Consider the following 20,067-nt stretch of genomic DNA (forward strand, 5'->3'; position numbering starts at 1 on the left):
GTGGAGGGCACCCGGAGGACCCGGAGCAACACCACCACCACGCATCACGCTCACGAGGTCCACACGGATGGGTTTACGAACCCACGTGCTGTCGCTCCCGTCGCCTGATCATCTCACATCCCAGAGGGGCGTGAGAGCGTCACGCAAATCACTACGTGACCCACCAACCCTCCTTACCAAGCTCTTTATCGCAGGCGCGCGCCACCACTCCCGGCTAAAATGAACCCACACACGCGTGCGACACGAGGGGATGGTTTACATCGTGGCCGCGTCTCCCTCCAGCCCAATACCTTCTGCCCCAGATGAGCCCCAGCTGAGCCACAGGTGAGCCGCAGGTGAGCCCCAGGTGAGCTCCAGCTGAGCCCCAGGTGAAGCCGCGGGGCTCCGTGTCACTGTGACCCCCCCCCCCCACAGGGGCTGCGAATCGCTCAGTGGCGACCCTCGGGGTCACGTGGCGGGGGGACGCGGCTGCGGTAATGAGTACAATCTGCTTGGTGAGCTGCACGCGAGAGATGTGTGTGTGGGGTGGGTGGGGGGCACGCCGGGGCTGCGTAGAGCTTGAACGCTCACAGGGCGCGGTGTAGACGCGTCCTGCTTGGCTTGCGTCTTCTCACGACGGCCTTCTCGTCCCACGGTCTTCTCGACAGCACGTTGTACGTCAAGGCAGTCTCCCACCCGCTTAGTTCAGGGTCATTCGGGGGCATTTGGCAATGGGATGTGGGCAGACAATGACGCAGTGGGCAGACAATGACGCAGTGGGCAGTCCTGTCCCAATTCACTGCTAGATGAAGGCCTTCCCACGCCTTTGGGACAAGGCAGTTGTTGGGCTGCACTTCGTCACGCTGTTCGGTACGGCTCGCTTCTGGGGGCAGTGGGGGCTGCCAATAACCGGTATAAAATGTCACTTGCCGTGGCTGGGAATTGAACTCGGGTGGCCGGGTCCACAGCGCCATCGCGAGGGGCAATGGACTCGCGTCCAGCCTGAATGTCGCCGTTTGTTGCTGCCGGGCGGTCCCCGCGACCACGGGCGCGCGCGACTCGTCACGTGCACGCACTCGGGCGGTCGAGTCACGGCCAACCCAAAGGAGCCCATTGTCGATTCAGTTCTGCCCTCATTTCGTGAGCTCCGCGTGGTCCTCTAAGAGGCCGGCTCTGGGTTCTATTCTTGAGAGCAGCCGATGCACACACCCCGGAATCGCGGCACGTGAGTTACACCCCCCCCCCCTCCATACACTCTGGGGGCAAGTGCTGTTAGCGATCACCTATGAAGGCCGGCACGACACTCCAGAGGATGTGCGTGGCCAGCACCACGTCTTTGTCTCCCCAGTGGCGATGTTACACATCACCCCAGGTACTCATTTGAGGCCGAGTCGACCTAGGGGAGGCCCAAGACCGGTTCAGATAATCGTCACTGCTGTTGACGATTATCGGTCGTCACGGGCCACATCGATGGGGTTGAGGTGCGCGTCTTGGTCGATACGGGGGCGTCAACAACGATTGGATCCGACCTTGTTTATAATATCCTCCCCGTTCAGAGTTGCTTCCGGTCGAGTTATGCAGCCAACGGGGGCTCGCTGGGTATAATTGGGAAGATCCGAGCCCAGATTTGCATTGGGGATATCTAGTTATCTGGGCCGATATTAGTTTCATCCTCTCTGGCGGTTCCGTGCTTGTTGGCGACAGACTTTTTGGCCAAAATGCCAATTAAATTATTGATCGACCAGGGATGCATTGAACTCCCTTCGGGCCGACGTATGGCGTTCTTGCCTTCCCCTACTACCTTGCGGACGGCCTGTGCGACGATACAGGCGCTCGTTACTCGAACTGTGCGTGTCCCACCGGGCGCACAAATGCTCGTGCCCCTTCAATTACGTCGACCCTTCGCCGCGGGTGTTTCGGACCACGGCGTCCTGTTGGGACCGTCAAAGGCCGCGGAAAATGGATTGGATTTGGTAGCTGCCCAGACGATAGTAAAAGGGAGCGATGACCCGTTCATCATGGTCCTTAATGTCGGATTGCAGATGGCTGTGGTTTCCCAAGGGACCGTGCTTGCACACGCGACGCCGGTACCCTTGGAGGAAACAGTCAAATGGCAGGTGGGTGCCGCTCCTCAAACGCAGCCACATTCGGACCATGGTGAAAGTTGGCTGGACGCGCTTTGTTCGGAGACAAATGATCTGTCCGACTCACAGCGTGCCAGGTTACGGAACCTTCTGCTCAAATTTTCCGATGTTTTTAGTAAACACAAATATGATATTGGATGCACCAGCTTGCTGCGCCACCACATTGACACTGGTGACAACGCCCCGATCCGTCAAAATCCTTTTCGGCTGAGTCCCGCCGAAAAGGATCATGTCAAATCGGCTGTAGATGACATGCTAGCTGCTAAAATGATATCTCCTTCCACCAGTCCGTGGGGTGCACCCATAGTGCTAGTGAAAAAGCACGATGGATCCTTGAGATTCTGTGTGGATTTTCGTCGCCTCAATAAAATCTCGGTGGCTGATGCATTCCCACTTCCTCGAATGGACGAATCTCTGGACGCTCTGGCAGGCGCACGATTCTTCTTCACATTGGACTTGTTGTCAGGGTTCTGGCAACTCCCTCTGGATGACGAATCCAGGCCAAAGACTGCGTTCTGGAACCCCACGGCCTATTTCAATTTAATCGGTTGCCTATGGGGCTCCACTCAGCTCCGGCGACGTTTCAGCCCCTAATGGAATTGGTTCTTGCTGGCTTACAATGCTATGTTTGTTTGATCTACCTGGACGATGTTATCGTCTTTAGCAAAACATTCAAGGAACACCTTCAAAGGTTGCAAGCCATTTTCCTAAAAATGCGCGCCGCAAATTTAAAGTTCAAGCCACAAAAGTGCCACTTGCTCCGTGAATCTGTGCGGTATCTAGGACACATCATTAGCTGATCAGGTATCTCTACCGATCCCGCCAAAATGCAGTGTGTCAGCTCCTGGCCGACTCCCACCTCGGTGGGTGAGGTCAGGAGTTTCATTGGATTCGCGTCATGTTACCGGCGGTTCGTTGCGGATTTCTCTACGATTGCCAAGCCCTTACATGCCCTGACAGCAAAGGGAGTGAAATTTCATTGGGGCCAGGAGGAGGAGGCCACTTTTCACTCCCTTCGCAACGCCCTGGTGGGTGCCCCACCATTGAGCTACCCCGATTTTTCCGAAGCCTTCTTGCTCGATGCGGAAGCCAGCCAGCAATACGGGCGTTGGTGGCGTGCTCTCGCAGGTTGTCGGGGGAGTGGAGCGCGTTGTGGCCTACGGCAGTAGGGTCCTGTCTCCGGCGGAGCAGCGATACTGTGTCACCCGTCGTGAGCTGTTGGTCAGTTTCTTTCAAACAACAATATCGGCCATATCTGTACGGCCGGCACTTCATCGTCCGTATAGACCATGCGGCATTGCAATATGCCTTGCGCGTTGAACAGCCATTGGGACAATTGTCTCGATGGCCCGAGGTCCTTCAAGATTTCGATTTCACAACCACATACCGTAAAGGTGTTCCACACACAAATGTGGATGCTCTGTCACGCCTGCCACCCACCGCGGAGTGTGCCTGTCTCCTAGGGTCGGGGCGTTGTAAACCTCCAGGTGACAGCCCTGCTTTGGTTCTTGCTGCCGCCACCGAGGGACCTTCGGCCGGGGGCCCTATCGAACAGGAGGGGAAGGACTCTTTGCTTGGGATGTCCGTTGCGGAATGGGGCTGCCTCCAGATGGAGGACGCATCCCTCCTTGCGTTGCGGCGTCGCGCAGGGGGACCCGTTCAGGGGGTGGCGTGGATCGACTCGTTGGGGTTTTGTCACAGTCTCATGCATTGGGATGGTAAGACCCGCCGCAACAAGCTGGTTGTACCTTCTATTCTGCGCGGTAAGGCATTGTGGGCTGCTCACAAGCGGCTCCTGCACCTGGGAACCCACAAAACCCTTGCCATGCTCCAGCTCGATTTCCTCCTGCAGGCATGTACCCAGTGCGCCCAACGGAAGCCGCCAGCGAGGGGGGCCTGTCCGCCCCTACAGTCTATTACGGTCACCCGGGTTAATGAGCTCGTTGCGCTCGATATTTTGGGCACATTCCCTGCAACACCTCGGGGTAACAAGTACCTACTGGTTGGCGTTGAATATTTTACTCGATGGCCTATGGCTTGGTCCCTCGCCAACCAGTCGGCAGCAGCCGTCACCGAGGCCTTTGTCCAGGGCTATGTCCTCGACAAAGGTGCTCCTGAATGGCTGCTGACCGACTAGGGAAATAACTTCTCTAGCTCCCTTCTACGCGAGGTGTGTGAGCTCCTTGGTACGAAAAAAGTTCGTACCTCCCCGTATCACCCACAAACTTATGGAATGGTGGAACGTCTTCATAGGACTCTCACGTCCATGTTGTGTCACCAGGTGTGTGACTCCCAGACCGATTGGGACCTTAAAATTCCGGGGGTTTTGGCTGCCTACAGGATGGCTCATGCGGCTACCAGATTCTCACCCTTCTCTTTGATGTATGGGCGCGATGTTGATCCGCCTATTGAGGCCCAGCTGTGGGTCTCCAAGTCACACGCTAAATCAAAACTAGCTGACCACGTCAAATTTTATATCTTAAAATTGTCCGAGGCGCGGGAAGCTGCCGTTCAAAACTCGAACTCTCGCCAAAAAGCGAACGAAAGGTTGCGAACGCGCCAGTCACATACACATGGCATGGAGCCCGGGCGACAGAGCCTGGTTACATTCCCCTCAGGTGCCGTTGGCGACCTCGTCAAAATGACTTCGGCCGTGGAGGGGTCCCGTCGAAATTGTACAGGTCATGCAGCCACAATGTGTCCGTGTCGTTGGTACGTGCACCCCTCGCGTCTAAAGCCGTTCGTTGCGCCACGCGCTTCTTCTCCACATAACAATGGCCGAGCATGTGATGTGTCCGCTGACTCCCAGACGGTGATTTCGGCGCCTGCTCCTGGCCTACCACTAACTGTTCCATCTTCAGGTGCCTAGGGAATGGCGCCCTCCCGGGCACCCGCACCACCCGGCGGGGACAGCGACTGCGCATCCAGGAAGCCGGATTTTTGCGCGCCAGAACGGACTGCATCCACCACCGACCCAACCGGTTTCGTCCCCTATGATGGACCCGCCACACGGTCACACGCCAAAATGCGGCGGTTTTTGTAATGTTGCCTTCCTTGTTGCACTCGTTTCGTTGCCGCTGTAACCACTTACCGGTTATATCCCTTCTTGCTGCGGGCGACGGGCATGGCTGTGCTGACGGGTAAATCCGGTTGAAATGGGGGGGGCAGGATGTATATTGTGTACATAGTGTTTTTTGTATAGGTGGGTTGAGTTATTTATTGGGGCGTTCGGTTGTTTTTCCTGTTGTTATGAGGCACGCACGGTTCGGGTTCTTGTTTGCATCATTATTGGAAAGTATTGATGCAGCCGAGACGGCTGCGGGCTGTACAGGGGGGGGGGGGGTGATGTAGGGGTGTTATGGTAGAAACACACATCTGTTACAGCCGTTAGGATGCTACGGGACAAACACGGCGGTTACAGCGACCACCCTGGGGGCTGTGGGTTTTGGATCCCTCGCGCCCCTCCCAACGGGTGGGGGCTGCGGGGTGTGTTTCGATCCCTCAGAACCCCGCCCCTCGGTGTGCAATTCGTATAAAAGATGGAGAGCCAGAGAGCTCGGGGGAGTGTTCGGGAGCCGAAGAACGAAGAGCCAGTTGAAGACTGAAGGCCGGCAAGATAGACCCTGGAACTCCTCTGACCCGCTGTCCTTCTCAGGGCCGGGCAGAGCAAGCCAGCGGTGCGGCCCCAGAGCCTCAGAGCCGATGTCCTTCTAAGGGCCGGGTCTGTCTGGCTGGGTGTCGTGACCTGTGCCTCGGCTGCGCCAGGTCAGGTAGCCTCCCCTAGCGCCTTTAGCGGGGGCCCTGGGAGCATAGATATCTAGGCAGAGCCTAGGTGTGTATCCCAGTCTAGTACGGGTGAAGGGGCCGTTACCCCTTCTCAGTGTTACCCTGTTGAGTTATAATAGTGCTGCCTCGACTACACCATCTCTGTCGCTTGTGAACCCACTACACAAGTATCAAAACATTAATAGCTCGAGTTGAGCAGCTATATCGATGGGACTTTTTTTTGCCAGTATCAAAATTACGGCAGCCAAGTCTGGCATTACTGGACAATAAGTTCCCAGTGAGCATCGTGACACACCCCCCGAGACACAAAGCACCCCTCAATCGAACACCCGAACGACACTCATTCACCGAGACTTTACCGCTCTCGTCACCTCTGGTCTCTCCAGTTACATATACACACACAAACTACAATCCTCTCACTCTCACAACATTATGAAACTGCTCACTTCCACATTCTAAGAAGACAACTGTTGTTTGCACACTCCAAGCACTAAACCCACCCGCATAGCGCCAGCAGACTCCTCTCATCACAAAAAGGATTGTATTAAAAGCAATACGCGGTACAAAATGGGTACAAGTTAAGCCAGGTTACAAAATACAGCAAAAACCAGAAATCGAGATTAAAATAAATACGAGTCTTTTAACGTAACAGGTCATACGTTCAGTTAGCTACTGACAAAGGGAGGAAATTTTTTACCAATTCCAGTGTTATTCTTAGGTTTTTTTTCGGTAAAGTCACGTAGGTAAAACATCAAAATTAATGAAAATAAAATAAAAACAAAATTCACGACGTTTCGGAGGCAACACAAGTCTCCGTCATCAGGTGGGACCGTCACAGCCGAATTAGCTGCAGCTAATTCGGCTGTGAATTAGCTGCAGCTAATTCGGCTGTGACGGTCCCACCTGATGACGGAGACTTGTGTTGCCTCCGAAACGTCGTGATTTTGTTTTTATTTTATTTTCATTAATTTTGATGTTTTACCTACGTGACTTTACCGAAATAACCTAAGAATATGATTCCTTGCAGTCACGAAAGCTTCAAATCTAGAATTAATTCCAGTGTTTGTCAACACTTAAAACGACACCAAATTTTAAAAGGTCATCGTGGACATGAAAGAATGCAGAGCAAGGGCAACATAGAACCAAGCATTATCCTCCCATTTCTATGCATGGCTTTGGCTCAACGGCCACAGTTTAGCCCCCCCCCCCCCCGCCAGGGAAAATCATGAGAATGTAGCCTAGAAATGCCAATGGCTACTACACACAGGCCAGGCATATGAATGTCCAAAAACATCGCACATTGCAGCTACAATTGCCACCAACGATCGACTGAAATTATATCACTGCCCTTGTGGCCCTAAAAGACAATTTCAATTAAAACTGGGACTGGTCTTCGTTTTCCACCCTTTGCGCAAAAAGAGCTGTCAGATGTTTCAGGACTCATTTTTGGCATTCTGTAAATAGATGCTTTGGAAACTTTACATTTACACAAATAACACAAATGAAAATCAATTCATCGCAAATGCATTTTTTTTTTATCTTTACTGGCTCTAAAATGTATACAAAACAAAGTGTGCTACGGGTAAGCCTCACACGTAACCAATTCCCTCAGAATAAAGCCAGGAAACCATAACGCAGCCGGCACCCCTGTATCCAAGCCGGGAATGTTTCTTATCCCACATTCTGATATCTGTACAAGAATTCCAGTCAATTACCAGGGCCAAACCACATCCATAGAACCCATAATACACGCGTATATTGATTTTAGGCATTCAAAAATAATGATTGTAATATTTAGGGTCAGTTGTTTACTTATACGATATTTCCAATTAACTCAATAAATAAAGTTCACACTTGACAACTGGAAGTGTTGTTTTGGACTCCGGGTGATTGCGGGCTCGATGCGAGGCCGCGCAACTACGGACAACTTCACTGCCCAGCGCTGCCAGGATTCAAACGGAACTGGTTTTTGAGCCCCGACAGCTCATCCAGCAGCTGCTTGTTCTGGACCTCCAGCACTTCCACGCGGTTCTCCAAGGACCTCACATACTCTTTCTTACGCCGGCGGCATTCCTTGGCCGCATCCCTGGGTAGCAGGTGGCACGTGCGCGGACACACACGTACACAAACACGCACCACGGACATGCTGGGGCTTGGTGGACGCACAAACACAACGGCACGGGGCAAGGACAAATCGACATTGGGCCCGATGGACTCCAGGAAAATACACCAAAATATACATACATATATACATGCCATTGCAGCAGAGGCTTCCATTATGTGGCTTAGGTGCATCGTATCTACACCAACAAAAAAACCACGTCATAAGAACACATCTCCGTGAGCTAGGGAAGCCTTCCTTGGAAAAGCAAAGTGAACTGTCGCGCACACACATGCCATGCGATCTAGCACTTTCCTTCCTCCCTGTCAATCACAGACGTGGGGGACGTGCTGGGCACACTAACACCTTCCTGTAAACAACCATGCGGGATAGCACGGGCACGCAGAGCAAGCAGGGTCTTGGATGGTGCGCACTGGGACCCCGAGCTAAAAGCAACACGGCTACACGCTACTACAGGGAGAAAACAAAAAAGTATTCACATAATCAGTGCAATTGTCTACTGTGAACAAAGTTAACACTAGGTTTTTTTTTCTTTCTAAAAGCACACACGATTAAAGTCTTGAAATAACATTGCATGTTTAGACAAGGCAGAAAAATGGTATCCATATTTAGCAAATATTAACAACAATAGCCGAATTGTTGCTAATATTTTTAATGCAGCTGATAAATATGCCTTAATTAAAACGTACAATATATTAGGTTATGCACAACTGATCACTAGGCTAAAGATTTATACGAGTTTTTGCCTCGCCAAGTACACCAATTTGTGTATATGATCATAATGCAGTAACAGAAAGATCATCGTTGCAATAACTACCGTGTATTATTTACTCTGGATACAAAAAAGCGGGCTTCAGTGCCCATGATCGGATATAAAAAGAGCTCCGCCCCACGTTCCCCAGAATCTCGGCCTCGCTACGGGCTACTCGGCTTTGTGGCAGTAAAGATCTTTGAGGGCTTTCAGCTCCTCGATCAGGGTTTTGTTTTGATTCTCGAGAACAGTCACGCGGTTCTCCAGGCACTTCACGTACTCCTTCTTCTTCCGGCGGCACTCACGTGCCGCCTCCCTGCGGACACAGAAAACCGGAAGTGCTGCGTCAGGCAGCACTCCTGTGCCGGCCGACACCACGATAGGGGCCCCCACCTTCGCCTTGAACCTACCGCCCACTGGTTTCGGATAAGCATGGCTGGCATTAGAGCGCAGTCAGGGATTAATTTCAGCCAGGTCAGCAAGCCGCGATATATTTCTGCGCCTGGCACACCACATCCAGAATACCTCTGGCTATGGCTACGAGCCACATGCCTGCACCTCCAGTCTACTTAAAAATATTCAGGGAGAAATTGAGCCCTGAGAACAATGACTTATCACCCATTGCAAGACTTCTAAATGTTAAAATACTGCGTCGCATAATAGTGTTAAACTAATCTTGATTTGAAGCTTTCATGACTGCAGGAATCCATACTCTTTGGTTCTTTCGGTAAAGTCACGCAGGTAGAAATAAAATAAAACATTTGACCATTTTTGTGATTGTTTCACCCAACTATCTTCTGATTGTGCTATGAGATACATAATATCATATTTTTTGGGTCTTTCGGTAAAGTCACGTAGATAAGTTCAAAGAAGATAACAAAAAAAGTAGTTTTGTAGTAGTTTTTTTTATCATTTTCTTTTAACCTATCTACGTGACTTTACCGAAAGACCCAAAGAATATGAATTCCTGCAGTCATGAAAGCTTTAAGCCAAGGAATAAATAATATCCATTTGGAACTCTCACAGAACAGCGACCTTTAATGTCCACATATGCTGACATTAGCGCTGCCTATGACATCCCTGTAAGTGGCCTGGGTCCACAGTCGGGTGCAGCAACACTTGCCATGAGTACTTTTTATCGCGCGACAGTCAAACTGATGTCTCAATTCAGTTCAGGCTCAGACCATCAACTCACTACAAGTGAGAACCCGGTTTTATCAGTTACCCTTCTGAATTCAAACCCAGATCGGATCTCAGTGGTGCCAGCTCAATGCTCTGATGTCTGAGCCTCCCAGTCACTCCAATAATATTTACCTTTTCATTCATTTACAAACTTTTTTGGTGAGTGGCCTCATGTTTACCGCAACATAATGGAATAAAATTACAGGAATGGAAGCGAATATTATACTATGCTCAGCCATACATTATCTTACGCCGCTTACAAGCAAGGGACAGACGCTTTCTGTGAGGCACATCAGGCTGCAAAGCGGCAACACACATTTCACAAATTTCAAGAAAAAAGGCATTAGAATGTTAAGTCAACAAGAATCACAAGGGGAAATGCCCAGCATGACAGTTTGGGGGTAATGCACACATTTAGTGGAAAATCAGTAACAAAACACAGATGACATGGACACACAGAGAGTTATGCACCTACCATCACAAACAAATCATAATGAATATTTTCTACGGTAAACGTAAAATAGTTATTTTGTTTGTGTACACATTTTAAGATGAACCTAAACAGAATTCACAAGTAAACTGCAAATATGACTGCAACGTTTCTCCAACCTGCTAATCACACTAGCGTTAAGAGGGGAAAAAGCACAATCACGAATGAGATGCAAGAAATCATTCGACAAAATGAATAATGAATTTCAGCGAAGCACTGCCCTTAGACGTACCTGTTTTTCATGAGCCTGACCTCCCGCTTGCGTGTCCCCTCCTCGGGCACCCCCTGCGAGCTCTGGATGGAGGCTGGTGACGTTGCCACGACCATGCCCTGTGGGATGCCACCCGAAGGCGTGCGGATCTGGTACGTCTCTCCTGAGGCCGCTGCAAGTCATATGGCAGGCCACAAAAACAGGACAAAGTGAGACAACAGCCGGGAAATTCTGCCACAACAAATGCCTAGTTTAGTTTAGGTCAACTAAACATTTTAATTCAGTACTTTTTTGTGGTCAATTAATCGGGCCCCTTTAAAACTTGTGACCATCCCCACAGCTTGCCTCCCAAAGGCAGGAAACCACATGCCACGGTCAGCTTGACGCTGATGATGATACCAATAACATCACCTAGCCGTGCCCATCACCTCACGCTCAGCGGCACACGCGGGATAAGAGGTGAGAGTATTGTCGAATTATTCGATTTGTCGAGTGAACAAACTGATAAATGCTAAACGACTACTTCGAAAATCTGATATCCCAGCTCGACTTTCGTTGGCAACAAAAGACTTGTTACCATTCTCAGGTAAGCAAGGTGGCTGTGCCACGGTCGAGGGGTACGTACATTGCACCACGACCTGGCTGCCCGGCATGAAGAACTGCTGCCCGTCGGAGGTCTGCGCGTACTGCACAATGGTGGCGCCCGCCTGCTGCCCTCCCGCACCGGCCATGGTGAGCGCCTGAAGCCCCTCTGCCCCGTTGATCTGTATTGCACCACCGCCAGCTATGGCAACTGCAGGAAAACACACATGCACATACTATAGATCAGCAATACCGGGTTGTTATCTCTACCTGACCAATTTATCTAAGCATAAGCATGGTTTAATTTCCTACTGCATATTTTCCAGGTAACCGGTACACTGGAGGAGGCACGTGACTGACGATAAGCCACGCCCATTGTGAGATGTATACCGATTGTGGTGTGCTAAGAACAAAAGTATTTTCTGGGTCGCCTAACTATAAAGACCTATAGTTTTTATTCTTCACACAAACACATAATTGCTATCATCCATATACTGCAATGGTAACCTAATTTACATATCAGGGTGTTCTAACAATTACTTACAATACTGGCCAGTGCTGGTCTGGTAGATGGGTGTGGGCAGGGTCACAATGTTATTTGTGGTTGAGCCATCATCCTCTCCCTTCTCCTCGTCAATTTTCGGGATGGCCGCCGCATCAGAGGAGAGGTCGTTCAGGATCTTCCTGCATGGGGAAACCGAGAAATGAGGCAAATGCATAACTCCATGAACTCAAACGACACCACGAGAGATGGTCAAGAATTGTGCACCCCAAACTGCTAAACGAGAGCACTTGACTGAGAATGTGGAACCGGAAGGCAGGAGGAGTGAGGAGTGCGCACCTGTACGAGGGCCGTCGAGAGAGGATCTCCCTGCGCTTCTGCGTGTCCGAGGAGCTATCTCCAGACTCCTGCGACGTCTCGCCATCTGAAATTGTGGCCACCTGCAAACAAGCAGGCGGCCAGGGCGAAAGGCACACTTTGTCATTTTCAATCACAGAGAGAGAAGTTCTCTTCCTATGACGAGTCACTCAAAAGATTGAGTGCTTAAAATAGGGTCCATGTTTACGCATGTCACCTGGATGGTTTGTATCTGTGGCGACTGGATGACAGAGGACTGTGCAGCCTGAATGACTGACTGCACCTGCACGGTCTGACCCCCGGGAAGCTGGACCAACGCCATTGTGGTGGTGCCTGCCTGTGCTACTTCCTCTGCTGACACCTGCGGACAGAGACAGACACCTCTTTCAACACAATACAGATGTATGGCGCATATGAATCAAACTGTGCTGAAAGGCTATGCACAAGAGATAATAAGCACATTAAGAGGCCATGCAGTAGAGGACAATTCATTTTTTTTAAGGCAAAGGATAAACTTTCGCACGTCTGCTATGTCAAATGTTGTTAAACGAGCACAAATTAAGATCTACAGAGCACATCACATCAGTGATAGTGTTGACATATAACCTCGGTGACCCATATTGTGGAATGCTTCTTTGATGTCTGCTGGATGAGTTGCCTATCAAAAATAGCTTCGATGCCCAATAAACTTTGCTCGGGAAATAAACTTCTGATTCTTATTATAAGCCGAATCGGCGAAAGTAAAGCGACAATCAGTGCAGAAATCAACTGCTGCAGATGTGTATGGTAAAGGAACTACTCTGGATAGCTATCAATGGAGCATCAACTTTTAGTTCCCAAAAATACTAATATGGGAACTTTATGCTCAACACTTTATGAGTGCAGATACCACATGTTCAATCGTAGCCACTTAACTATTTATAAAGATTCAATTATTTTACAATGTGGTAAACGTAGTGGCTGCACGAGTCACACAATCCAATCCAATTTAATACAATGAATGTGAATTGAAAGTCATTATTTATTACAAGCGTGATTCCATGCTTGCATCCCGAGCATAATAATTTTAATCAATGTCTTGTTGCATGGTTAGTCAGTTGCCTAATAAAGCATACACACTTGAAGTGTAACAGCATGTATGCTGTATATGGCATGTGTGTGTCATTTATGTTAGTATGTATGTTTGTGAATTTTGATGTATGAGCGCAAGTATGTTTGCCTGGACGTATGATACACGACTGCACAAGTGTAGATGTGCACATATTCCTTTTTCATGCACATATACAGTCTTTTCTCCTATAACGCTGTAGTTGCGATACTGAAGAACACCGCGTTATGGAAAAATCGCGTTATCTATAGAAATAAAAGGGAAATTTATGAATATGTGTGTCTGTTCGAAATGTTTAGCATACTTTCCAACATGCAACAAACTTGAAATTTGGCATGTGGGTAGCTTCCAGACTGTACACAATGCAAAAAGTATAAAAATAGACTTTTGTATTTTGGGGGGGGCGCAATAATGGATATATTTTGCACGGCAAGTGAGCGGTGACGTCACATCTGTGATGTCGCCCGCATGCGGCAGCGTCACGCAGTGTGCCTGCTGACATCACGCATCCCCCCCCCCACCCTCCGCGTAGGCCGTGTATTAATCCAAGAAAATAATCCAAGTCTCGGGCGAAGCCGGGTAGTAAAGCTAGTAATAAATATATATCGGGTAAAGCACATTCTGAGATAACACGTGAGATGCCTACGCAGGCTGAACTAAGACTGAGGCACGTGGGTAGCATCTAGAAGCATCCAGCAGAATCAACTTGTGTCATGCAAAGCCGAGCCAGCTGTACAACCGCATATTCCTACTCGCACGAAGTAGTTTTGTTCGCCGAATCGCGTTACATCCAATTCGCATCAGTGTTATAAAAAATGTCTTCCCTCATATACTAATCGCGTAACATCCAATTCCTGTTATTAAAAATGTGTTATAGAACAGACTGGACTCTTGGAAGGAAAACCATTTGTTGCCTCAAAAATGCTTCTGTAGGTTGCGCCACTGGTTGAGTGTCGCCACGTCCCCGTACCTGCGTGACTGTAACGAGCGTCTCTCCCTCACTTGTGCTCAATATCGCTGTCTCCTGCTGGCCTTCGGACATCTTAGGCTCCTTTCAATTCCTACTGGAACAGCAGCACAAAACATTTATTGTTCTTTTGCGCTATGATCATGGGTGTATCCGAGACACATTCATGTCTGATGGAATATTTTCTGGGCTGCATGTAGACTGGAGTAGGTATGCGACTCGTAGCCACGAGAGGCATAATGGATGTTGGTGTACCAGGCGTGGAAATATTCTCTGATCAGGGCAGACCCTTCTGAAATTAAGCCCTGGCTCCAGCATTGCATTATGCCATATTTAAACTGATTATTATTAATATTATTTTGACGTGTTTTAAATGTAAATTTATAAATGGCATACTTTACAGTTTACACTCAGCGGCACGCCCTTGGAAGTGAATTGCTCCAAACAGCTCCCCAATAATGGAGCCTTTGCATAACGATGTTTCCGCCGGCAGCTTTAGCTGCCTACTTGGTAAGAAACAAATAATTTGTATCATTTGGGGTCACATTTCGATGAAATAGTTGTCTGGCTGTTACCATCTCATTTGTATTGTTTCTCAATGTTTCTGTCTCATCTGCTTTGCTCCGACACCGTCAACCAACATATAATTTGCACAAAATATTAAAAACATTATTAACTAGTATATCAGTCGACTGCCTACATACTGCATCATTTTACGTTGTTGTACCTTATCTATAAGAAAAATAAGCCACGTGCAAGTCAGACCATTAACAAGTGCTGTTACCTCACTCCTGTTACTTCCTGCAACTTGCAGAATTCCCCCTACTGGAAACCTGTGAGAAAGAGCTTTATAGCGCAAGGGATTCCTCCAGTTCAAATAATCTGATTCTGCAGTCTACAATAGGTAGCATTACAAATGAACTCCTGTTCAACGTGGTTACATAAGTAAATCGATACCATAACTTTCTAACCTGCAATATCTGACCATATCTTCTGATCAAGGTTTGTATCGGGTCCAGTTGTTTCATCGCATATCATTAGTCTTTAGCCTCACTCACCAAAATATAGTGGCATTTCAGCAACTATTAAAAATAATAATTTAGTACCCCAGTGGGAAACTATTGTCCTTTTCCAATTCAGTTGTTTTGAAATGTTGTACTGAAGACATGCTCTGCCTTACATATGGGTACTTTAAATACAATGTATTACCAAAGTTTTGGAATGGCAGCTGAGAATTAATTATCCATACATGCTGTTAACGTGCCAGCGTCTGAGACAAAATGTTCGTGAGGGATTATTTCAGCCTGGTTAAACAACACCACACAGTTTAACTGCAGTGCCAAGAAAATCTGCTACCTCTCCAAACACTATTGGCTTTGGAGAGCTATGGCGTTGTGCACTGGGCCATTTAATAGGCACAGCCTTAACCAAGCATTGGCTGCTATAAGACCGTTTGCAGAGCACCGGTATTTTGCAGAAATAATGGCAATAACGGCCGAGGTTTAAATAAAACAGCGGCACCACACTTATTTCACCGTCTTGTTTATTTTGACAAAGTGCCACCAAGTTATCAGTCCAGTTCCAGGGGTTGGCGCACGTCCTCCATGGCAGTTGTGAAGACCATAATTTAACCTTATGGCAGGACCCTGGGCTCCCATAAGCCCCTGGGGTCCCATAAGCCCCCGGCTCTCGCATAAACTGTGTTGCTACTTCATTTTATGTCTGTTGAAGGTGAACGATACGGCAATCTATTCCTATCGACGAGCTCTACATGATGCGCTAATCAAAGTTTAAAAGTTTTGTTTCTTCTGCACATTCGTCCTCGCTGTGCTTGGACAATAGAATGATGTGCGCCAGGTGGGTCGCAGTGTTTATGTGCGTGGCGGGACGGAGTCGCCAAAAAATAATTAAGATTTTAACTTCCATTTATTCGGGACCCCGGGGTCCCGCCATAAGGTTCATATTAAGCACTGGAGCACAAGCCTAGGGCAATAGTTCATACCTGTTAACTCCTTATCAGTGCCCCTACCTTATTACAGACCAATTCAGACCTTACTGGTCACCCCATGCCCTTATACATCTCAACGTTCATCCTACAAAGTCCCATCAAAAAGGAGAAACACAATTTTAGTTTTTGCCCGTATTAAAACGGCTGTTGGCCGTATGGGCCTGAAAACTCAATTTCCCTGTACAAGAATACGGGCTAAACCGTGTGGGTTGACATGGTATTTGTTTTCTTGTCAACCTCTACCAGTCAGCAGTGTGGATGTGTGTAGCGAGATGCAATGCCTCCCCCCCCATCTCGAACCCCCCCCTCTCCCCCCCTATCTCTGCCCCCTTCCTCCCCCCCCATTGTCTGCTCCTACATTAGCCCTGGCTGACTGGCTGCCCTGCCCATGCTGTTTGCGAGGCACAAGCTCTCCTCCTCGCAACTCCCCCATTGTTCTGCCACTGCATTTGCGTGTTGCTTGCGCAGCTTTTCCCCGCCCACTCACTTTGGAACCCTTCTAAGCAGTTGCATTTGGAGGCTTGCCCCCTCTTTTCTCTTCGAAGACCACTTGTGTTGCGATCGAAACGTCGTGGGTTTTGCTTTTATTATTTTCTATTTATTTTAATTTTTCATTTTATTTTACTATTTTTTATTGTGGGTTTTTAGCTTTTATTATTTTCAATTTATTATTTTTCTATTTGAATTTTATTTTAAGTTTTTCTATCTACGTGACTTTACCGAAATAACCAAGAATATGGTATGATTAGTTGTAGACAACAGTCACCAGCAATGGTTGTCCAAGCGTTTACCATTGGTAAAAAAAAAATCCCAGTCGCTCAAAATCTAAACAAATCTGATTGACGTTCCCCTGCGCGTGCATGACATCACGCTCTAAGTTTCAAAAACAAACAAAAAACGGCCTCATCCCCGCACGAGTGGCAAGCAATGGTGGAGTTATTGTGGTGGTGTGGAGAGATGTTGTGGTGGTGGTGTCACGTGTGTGGTTTGATGGTGAAGCGGTGGTGTCAATGGCTTACGATGGGAATGTTGTGCCTCTGTGCCATTTATGCATAATTTCAGCTACACACTGCTAGAGAAATCCGTCACAACAAGTTGCCACAACCGCTCAAGATTAGTAAGGGATGCCTGCAACGATTTGCCATAACAGATCATGGCCTGGTGATTAACCACGCGGCCGTTGAGGGTAGCATTGATTACAGGGGGACACGAGCAGGTCGCTTTGTGGAGATAATCTGTCTTTACGAGAACACATGGCAAGGGGAACGTTCAAATGTTTTAAGTCTTTATTCCAAAACGGCGGCGCCTCGAGTCAATAGCTCCCGACTTAGGGCGGCGTGAATGTGGACACTTAATAAGAAACCTCGGTCTCAATACATTTATTTTTTCTAAGGGTCCTCTTGCATGTGGGAAGATTGGCCAATTCCATTAGTATTTTATTCGATGCGAAAATCGTGAGAACTCGGTGAAATGCCACACGCTTACAATAGGGATGAGTTCACCCAATAGCATCTTGGTTAGTTGTCTGGTAATTAATCCCACTTGCTCTACTACAATACCCTTCCACCTCGCTGCCCAGCGAGTTTCACATTAACCATAATGGGTGATCCCACCAAACCAGTCTCCAAAGTTGGATTTGGGGAAAAATAAAGCATCGATACACCGATAACATTTTTTTGTTTCGGTACATCGATGCTGATCCTTCCAATGACATCGGAACATGGGGTGTTTTCAATTTAGTTTTTTCAAGCAAAGTCAGAATTTGCTTTAAAGCTATTAAATAAAACCGTTCATACATTCTTCGCACTACTGCAGATCGGGGTTTAACATTAATAACCTGGGAACGGCAAGTGGACGTTAGTTTATTGTTGACCCTGCAACAACAGATTTGTGCCATTGTACATGAAACATCTATTTTTACTTTCTCAAAAGTGGACTTAAAGATTGCGATTTACGATTGATCATTAAGCGACATCCTTATAGCAATGTTTTTTTCTTCTCTAAATTATGAATCCATCTTTTTCACGATATCACCTTCAAGTCTAAGTTTGTGTTGAGTGTCGACCAGGCACCAACAGGCGTATGATTGTTTCATGTTTTCCATTTCCAAACTATAAATGACGAGAAAACCCATCACAACAGTATAAGAGGTTGGAAATAATACAATTTTGCATGAAGAGATGGCTACATTTTCTCAACGTTTGAGCTGGTGGTTTGAATAAGGCCTACACATTTTGAAAAATGTAAACTTTAGTGTTGTTAAATATTACTTTACTCAGGAAGAAACATTTATTTGGAATATCTACATAATACTGTTTGCAGAAAACATGTAATCGAGGCGTTGTGGGCAATCGCCCTGGTCTCTAAAGCGCATTTAGGGCCACGTGCTATGAAAGGACATTGACCGAAACGTCGGCTCATTTTCTTCCAAGGCAGTTTTATTGACGAATGTGTTTACGTTTCATTTTACTTCCACGTTTTCATTATAAAACGATCTTAGTCTTCCAGACAGCGACACTTTTATTTCAATGTCCCATGCCTATCCCACAGCATTGAACATGCGAGCCACCACGCCCGCTTTAATCGTGTAAGAAATACTGCTTAACATCATCAGTTAACATAAAAAAACAAACCTCATACGGAACTGAAATATATATTACGGGAAATGTACCAATTTTGAGGGCCATGGCCCGTAAACCTTGGCCTACTGTAGGCTGTGTTGTGCAAAACTACCACGACTGGAACTACACGCTTATTAAGTCCATCTAGTTTGAATATCACTCCAAGTAGTTTATGCAACACGAGTAAACGTACGCAGCAATAACAAAAAATCGTATTTAAGAGACGACCTGCATAGTGGCAGACCAAAACATCGGCCCAATGTGCATAGTTTACAAATTACTCCGGAAAACGTAACGAAAATAAAATCCACGACTCTTACTTAAGCATGCGAGAACATTTTAAAGCACATTTCTTTTGTATTTTTTTGGAAAACTCGTAACACGAAACAAACCTCCGCACTCTCATCATCCCCCATTGCTTTAGGAGTGTAACAACAGGCGACAGGGAGAGATTTCGTTAACCGCGGGTTCACTTTTGTTTTGAAAACCCACAACAACGCGGCCGCCCTAACAGCACGAGGAAGACGAAAGCCAAGGTGGGCAGTGGGGGGGAGAGGGGGAGGTAGTGGGGGGGGTAGTGGGTGGAGGGGATAGTGGGGGGAGGGGGTAGTGGGGGGTGGGTAGTGGGGGGTGGGGGGAAGGTGGGGGGTGGGGGGAAGGGGGGGGGGCAGCCGCCCTCGGGAGGGAGCCGTGCCCGGGCGAGCGAGGCCGCCATGACTGTAACGCGCCAACGCCGCCCCAAAAGCCCCTCGCAACCGCAGCCGCCGCCGCCGCCAGTGCAAGGCGGTGAGGGGGGGGTAGGAGGAGAAGAAGCAGAAAAAAATGTCGCGTGTTTATCCCGTCCAAACGCCCGCGATGGTGACGACCCCCTCCTCCTCCTCACGAAGGAACCCCAGAAAATCATCGCGACGCCGATTCCGCCCCGAAGCCGAGCTCGTCGCGCCAACTACGTACCCGCCTCGTCAGAGCGACGCAGGGCGCCCACTGGCCGCCGCCGCCATACGTAGCCCAGACGTCAAGAGCCGCGTCGTCCCCGCGCGCGATCGCAGCCAACACGCCCCCTTTCCACCCCCGCCCCCCCTTTTCACTCCCGCCACGCCCCCTTTCCACCCCGGCCACGCCCCCTGTCCCCCCCCCCCGGCCCCCCTCTCTCTCCCCCCCGCCCTCGCGAGCGCCGCCTTCGAATTTTCACGATTGGGTCCCGCCCCCACGTTGTTCGTCGGTTGGTCGTTGCGAGTCACGTGCCGCGATCGCGGC

General features: G+C 48.5%; 1 protein-coding gene across 7 annotated transcripts; it reads right to left on the bottom strand.

Annotated features, from left to right (window-relative positions):
• Positions 1-6,858: 6,858 nt before the first annotated feature.
• LOC144934421 (cyclic AMP-responsive element-binding protein 1-like) lies at positions 6,859-19,863 on the bottom strand. Of its 7 annotated transcripts, none has more exons than XM_078860154.1 (8): positions 19,769-19,863; positions 14,185-14,275; positions 12,324-12,467; positions 12,089-12,189; positions 11,792-11,931; positions 11,291-11,458; positions 10,687-10,837; positions 6,859-7,995 (listed from the first exon to the last, which is right to left on the bottom strand). In XM_078860154.1, the coding sequence occupies exons 2-8, from the start codon at positions 14,254-14,256 to the stop codon at positions 7,839-7,841; spliced, it is 933 nt and encodes a 310-aa protein (XP_078716280.1). In that variant the 5' UTR covers positions 14,257-14,275; positions 19,769-19,863; the 3' UTR covers positions 6,859-7,838. The 7 variants fall into 7 exon arrangements, with proteins under 7 accessions (XP_078716280.1, XP_078716283.1, XP_078716285.1 ...); XM_078860157.1 differs by having other exon boundaries at positions 12,390-12,467; positions 19,765-19,863; XM_078860152.1 differs by having other exon boundaries at positions 6,860-7,995; positions 19,765-19,863.
• Between the last annotated feature and the right edge of the window lie 204 nt (positions 19,864-20,067).

The sequence above is a fragment of the Lampetra fluviatilis genome, chromosome 10 (assembly GCF_964198595.1).
Source record: "Lampetra fluviatilis chromosome 10, kcLamFluv1.1, whole genome shotgun sequence".
Classification (NCBI taxonomy): Eukaryota; Metazoa; Chordata; class Hyperoartia; order Petromyzontiformes; family Petromyzontidae; genus Lampetra; species Lampetra fluviatilis.